General features: G+C 36.2%; 1 protein-coding gene and 1 non-coding gene across 2 annotated transcripts in view; one reads left to right on the top strand and one right to left on the bottom strand.

The window, feature by feature from the left end:
• Nucleotides 1-2,490: 2,490 nt before the first annotated feature.
• Trnad-guc (transfer RNA aspartic acid (anticodon GUC)) lies at nt 2,491-2,562 on the bottom strand. The gene has a single exon. It is a non-coding gene; the product is annotated as a tRNA-Asp (tRNA).
• A 3,140-nt stretch (nt 2,563-5,702) lies between these two features.
• LOC134647310 (tyrosine-protein kinase Dnt) overlaps nt 5,703-6,813 on the top strand; it is a 47,219-nt gene continuing 46,108 nt past the window's right edge. Inside the window, exon 1 of the mRNA XM_063501605.1 lies at nt 5,703-6,207. Coding sequence (XP_063357675.1) covers nt 6,117-6,207 — 91 coding nt within the window. The 5' untranslated portion in view covers nt 5,703-6,116. The remainder of the gene's footprint in view (nt 6,208-6,813) is intronic.

The raw sequence follows: 6,813 nt of genomic DNA, 5'->3' as shown, positions 1-6,813 counted from the left end.
AAGTATTTAATTCGCATCTTATATTTTTAAATAAAACTAGTATAGTGCGGTCCGACCGCACCCGCAATGTACCTTCGTACAATACAAAAAGCCATACCTACTTACAAGCTAAAGAGCGAACCTCAGGGTGCCTATGCCTAGCCAAGGTGACAATCGCGGCGGCGGTACTATAACGAAACGCTTTGTGTCTCTATCACTCTTCCATAGTTTCGTTCGCTACGGAGCGTAAACGAATGGCAAGTTGGCAACGCACCCTGATCCGTTTGACTTGACAATGGTTGGCAACTGCAAAGGTTTTTATAGATGGCATCAGCATAGGTTTCCCGTTTCTAGTTTTGTTCTATGAAAACACAGGCGAGGTCATCATTCAAAACAAAAAAAAAACAAGAATTTGACACTATTGTTAGGGTTGATATGGAAATCTATAATGGCGCCATTTGTAAAAAGCGGACCACAATAGTACATTATTGTCGAGGTTCGGAAGTAGCTACTTGCAGGCTGAGGAATGAGGATTCGTTTTAAACGGACGTGCAGAGAAAAGTAAAACTATTAAAAAGATTTGCCTGCCGCCTTTAAAAAAAAGCAGTGTATTTTTCTCCTGAAAATACGCCAACGTATTTGAGACACCTAAATAGTCGCGGTACCAACATTATAATAATAAGTGCTGATCATCTGTTTGGCTGTTTAATGGACCTATGCCTTCATTTGATATGGCCATTTAAAGTTTTAATTACAGTCCCGCAACACATTGCAGTCCCGAAATCGAGACTGCAATGTTTTTACCTTTTTAATTTTTAGAATGACCATAAACTACACACTTCGCGACCTATTTTTTAACCGGCAACGTCGACTTTGCCGTTCATTTTTGAGAAATAGTTATTTGTACAACAAGTGATCAAAGTTTGATATTTCTTCGAGTGCTTATTTGAGTCCCGTGCAAGCGAAAGATTCTATAATAGATTCACGAGCGTAGCGAGTGAATCTAATTTAGAATCTTGAGCGTAGTAAGGGACTCAAAAGCGCACGAGATGTAAATAACTTTGATCTCGTGTAGTACACAACATTTTTCACCTCAGCGCAGTGAGAACATACCTATTAGACAACTTGAAAAATGTAATCCTTCTTCATCACTTAATACCTGCACTCATGTTTTCTTAAGATATACAAACAATTAAGTTTAATTACCGCAATGGAACACAAAAACAAAACGTAATAATAAATTCCAGTAAAATAATATAGAAATAACAAACATTAACTGACACTTCAATCGCCAACTTTGACAACAAAAAAAATCTTTGTAGGATACGGTCCGAATTGCGGATACGTACTATTTGTCAACTATGGTAGAAATTCTTAAAAGTAAAATAATTAATTTTGCGTGATGATCTGTGTATTTTTTGAGTTCGTTATTTTAATTGTACAATAAAATACCTAAAATATAGTATTTTATCAGTTTTTATGAAATCTTAAACTTTATTTTTATTTATTAATTATTAAGAATTCATACTCGTACGTGGTTTGGAACGATGCGGTCTGAAGTTTTTCGGGGGTCTATTATAAACCGTGAATATACTGTTGAATGTCGTTTTAACTTATTTTTTTTGTCTGTTTCTTTTTGCTAACAGTGTAAAAGGGACAGAGATAATAGAACCCAAGTATTTCGAACTTTTATTAGACCCCGCATGTTGAAATGACATTTGACTATAAAGGTCACTTGAATGTCATTTTGTCTCACTCAGTGAGCAAAATCGCATTTTGCTCACTGTTTTTAAGAATCAAAGTACCCTTGTTCGAGCTGCTGAGGTGAAAAAGTATTTTTGGCATATATGGCATATTACAACGCCATTGCAGCAAGCAGTCTTAGGTACAAAGATAAACTTGTACAAACATAACAGGTGGCAGCACTAGCTGCTAAATTTAGTTCAATTTTTGTAGTGCATCACCTATTCGGTAGATGGCGGAAACATTATGTATACGAATAATATTATATATCTGGGAGACCGGGCTTTGCTCGGAAAACATATAAAAACTCAAAAATGCGCGTTTTCCTAGAGATAAAACCTAGCTAGATCGATTTTTCGCCCCCGAAAACCCCCATATAGCAAATTTCATCGAAATCGTTAGAGCCGTTCCCGAGAACCCCGAAATATATATACATATAAATAAATAAATAAATATACAAGAATTGCTCGTTTAAAGGTATTAGATTTATATTTAATTTTATAATGTAATAAAATATGTGTCAAACAGAAAATACTAATAGTATAATGACCAAAAACATCAAAGTACTATAAAGGATTATTTTTCGCAAACAGCTATTTTGTATGCATTAAAAAGAAATTGTATTCACGACATGTCACGATGTAGTCATCATCGACTGTTAATCTACTAAATTATATGTAGCTATTAATAATATTAGCAATACATTTTTAGTGATAATTGGCACAGTTCTGATTAAATTGCAAAAAAAGAAACAGTAAAAAGGTTGGTCTCTCCGGCGGGGAATCGAACCCCGGTCTCCCGCGTGACAGGCGGGGATACTTACCACTATACTACCGAAGACTTGACGTAGAAGTTGAATTTTATAGTTAGTTCAATCAATTTGTAGTAAAAGTAAACGGATCACTTGAGATATAATAAAAAAAGCGGCCAAGTGCGAGTCGGACTCGCCCATGAAGGGTTCCGTATTTAGGCGATTTATGACGTATAAAAAAAAACTACTTACTAGATCTCGTTCAAACCAATTTTCGGTGGAAGTTTACATGGTAATGTACATTATATATTTTTTTTAGTTTTATCATTCTCTTATTTTAGAAGTTACAGGGGGGGGGGGGGGCACACATTTTACCACTTTGGAAGTGTCTCTCGCGCAAACTATTCAGTTTAGAACAAAAATGATATTAGAAACCTCAATATCATTTTTGAAGACCTATCCATAGATACCCCACACGTATGGGTTTGATGAAAAAAATTTTTTTGAGTTTCAGTTCGAAGTATGGGGAACCCCAAAAATTTATTGTTTATTTTCTATTTTTGTGTGAAAATCTTAATGCGGTTCACAGAATACATCTACTTACCAAGTTTCAACAGTATAGTTCTTATAGTTTCGGAGAAAAGTGGCTGTGACATACGGACGGACAGACAGACAGACAGACAGACAGACAGACATGACGAATCTATAAGGGTTCCGTTTTTTGCCATTTGGCTACGGAACCCTAAAAACCGGCCAAGTGCGAGTCGGACTCGCGCACGGAGGGTTCCGCACCATCAACAAAAAATGGAGCAAAACAAGCAAAAAAAAGGTCACTCATCCAAGTACTGACCCCGCCCGACGTTACTTAACTTCGGTCAAAAATCACGTTTGTTGTATGGGAGCCCCACTTAAATCTTTATTTTATTCTGTTTTTAGTATTTGTTGTTATAGCGGCAACAGAAATACATCATGTGTGAAAATTTCAACTGTCTAGCTATCACGATTCGTGAGATACAGCCTGGTGACAGACGGACGGACGGACGGACAGCGGAGTCTTTGTAATAGGGTCCCGTTTTTACCCTTTGGGTACGGAACCCTAATTAATTGTTAATATTGAAGTAATGTGTATGTATTTCTATCGTTATTTCTAACTTATATCGTTATTTTTAACTTATTATATTCATGTCTTCATTTACAGTACCTCGGCAAAAATAAGCTTTACCAATAATTTCTTTCCTCTGAAATAGCTACGTACAAAATATATAATGAGATTAATGAGATGTTATTTAGTACTCATGCAGACAAGGTTAACTAATAATAAGCAAACAAGACTTGTTATGGGCCGATCGCAGACTTATTACAGAACTCGGCACCCTGTAATTTAGCTGGACTCTTATTTCAACCGCTTCATACCATGGGAGCAACGAACCATCATAATAAGAGCTCCCAATCAGCGTATTTGTTAAAGATACCACGGTCATTGTATACTGGTTTATTCTGGAATAATTTCCCTGGAAATTACTCCAGAAACAAACAAGCTTATTTCGTCTCCGTGAGTTTGTAGGTACGTAGGTACCTACACTTACGTACGTTGATTACGGTAGAAAATGATCTGAGGTTGCTCAATGTTAATTTAGGTTGGCATCCCATAAGATTATCGTCTATTATCGGTTTTGCTTCGTATTATCTACCGAGAGTATACTCGTATACGAGCGTAATTTGTAAAAAATAAACTACCTATGTAGTTTGCTTCTTGCTACTTACCTTGCTATACCTACCATCAGTACCAAACTAATTTACCTGCTTAGAGCCTTAGACATAAACAGGTAGGTACCTTTTTAGGGTTCCGTAGCCAAATGGCAAAAAACGGAACCCTTATAGATTCGTCATGTCTGTCTGTCTGTCTGTCTGTCTGTCTGTCTGTCTGTCTGTCCGTCTGTCCGTCTGTCCGTCTGTCTGTCCGTCCGTATGTCACAGCCACTTTTCTCCGAAACTATAAGAACTATACTGTTGAAACTTGGTAAGTAGATGTATTCTGTGAACCGCATTAAGATTTTCACACAAAAATAGAAAAAAAAAACAATAAATTTTTGGGGTTCCCCATACTTCGAACTGAAACTCAAAAATTTTTTTTTCATCAAACCCATACGTGTTGGGTATCTATGGATAGGTCTTCAAAAATGATATTGAGGTTTCTAATATCATTTTTTTCTAAACTGAATAGTTTGCGCGAGAGGCACTTCCAAAGTGGTAAAATGTGTGTCCCCCCCCTGTAACTTCTAAAATAAGAGAATGATAAAACTAAAAAAAATATATGATGTACATTACCATGTAAACTTCCACCGAAAATTGGTTTGAACGAGATCTAGCAAGTAGTTTTTTTTTAATACGTCATAAATCGCCTAAATACGGAACCCTTCATGGGCGAGTCCGACTCGCACTTGGCCGCTTTTTTTATTATATTAAGCTATGGTATTCTTGAAATACTTGCAGTTTTAGTGTTTTAACTTTCAACTGGCTACAGAATTATGATAATACATATAAAATCAATACGTGAATATCCCTTCTAGCCTACCTACTTTACCTACTAGCTTAATATAGTCTCAAGTTAAAACGAAAATAAAAACTAGTTCGAAGTTTAAAAGAAACGTCTTTGTTTTTCATTTCTGACTACTGTTTCATTAATTTAATTGATTTGTGCATGTTTTAGTCGTTCCATTTCCATTTAGCGGTTCGGTTCGGTAGCAGCTCGTGGGTGGTCCCGGCTGGTCCCGTATCAGACCTCATTAGTAGCAAATAAGAACGCTCACGGTTCTAAAGTCGACCTTCATCATCATTTGTTAGGTAGGTACTTTGAATGTTTTAGTTTAGTTTAGTCTTCGATTATAAAATTTATAAAAGAACTTAGTGAACATTGATATTCGTATAGTTGTTGTAAGTTGTTTTTATTACATATCTTTAAGCGCTTAGTTGTCGTGTGCGGTGACTCTTATTTAAATTATTATTATATATAAATAATTTTACAGTTGTGTTTTAAATCAATTTGTTTTTATTAACTCAACACTCAACCCATCTCAACCGCGCGCGGTTCATTTTTCTTTTTTCGATTATTAGTATTGACAACAGCGCCATCTAGCAAATATAAGTAAAACTACGTCGACTCAATGCAAGCACAGCGCACGTGGGATGGATCCAAAACGACCTGAACTCTGTTCAAGGGGTGGTGAATCGCCTTTGCCGATGCAATGCGATGCGAGCATCGTACGAAACGAAAACTAGTTTGATTAAAGCAGCGTTGCTGGGAGGTTGTGTTGCGCGTTTTTGTACAACAACATTGAAATTATCATTGTTTATAAACAAAATTCGCCGAGATAAATTACCTGGACAATGTTTTTATGAATAAAGTTAATAACATTCGCTACTAATCTATATAATACCCGTGTTAGCTGTGTTTCTTGTAAATTTGTTACGTTTTATTAGTGTATAATCTTGTATCGCCGAGAACTGCTTCGTTGATTTGGTCGGACGGTGGTTGAAAATGTGAAACAAAATTTAATATTGTGTTGTTTGTGAACATTTGAGACCGAGATGAAGGTTGCCGGTTTGGTTCATATATAAGAAACTGGAAGGAAAAGGTGGAACGATGAAGTGGTATATTTTTGTGTTCTTGCTGCCCTCGTGTTTGGCTCATCTCAATGTTTACCTGAGCAGTGCAGAAGTATGGAGATTACTAGGTAAGTAACTGACTTTAATGTGCACCTATTTGAAAATAAATTTTACTTGTGTTTTTCTGAGCGGTCCTAGAGCAACATAACCTACAAAGTTAAGCCGGTATTGTTGCTGTTTAATTAAAATTAAAGAAACGAACACAATAATGACTTAGTGTAGTTGTAGGTAATATTGTAATAGGTTCCCATTGGTGGCCTATAACCTCTATTAGTATGGTGGAAGTTAGGTCACCTGATATTTGATTAGATAGGTAGTTCATTTTGGCAGGTGCATGACACCTTGACACCATACCCTGCAGCATAGATCCCTGCAGTATGAATGAACCCCTCTTATGCAGCTGCCGAAATTAACTAGGTAATCAAATAGAGTTAGACCTACCTAGCTAAATTGGAAGCGAAATCGCTTCCAACTTCTATGAGAATATGACGTTTAAATAACATTTGCACCGTCTGGTCTATCAAAATTGCTGCCAATTTAGCTTGGTCTAACTCTATCTAGGACATGTAGGTAAGTTCTAAGTAGGGAAATAACTATGAATATTATCTTATCTCGATGCAAAACAAAAGCAAGTAGATATGTACCTATACTCGTATCTATATCGATAAAACCTA

This window comes from Cydia amplana, chromosome 4, assembly GCF_948474715.1.
Source record: "Cydia amplana chromosome 4, ilCydAmpl1.1, whole genome shotgun sequence".
Lineage (NCBI taxonomy): Eukaryota > Metazoa > Arthropoda > Insecta > Lepidoptera > Tortricidae > Cydia > Cydia amplana.
The sequence above is the reverse complement of the archived record's forward strand: the minus strand, read 5'-3'. Positions and strand labels throughout refer to the sequence as shown.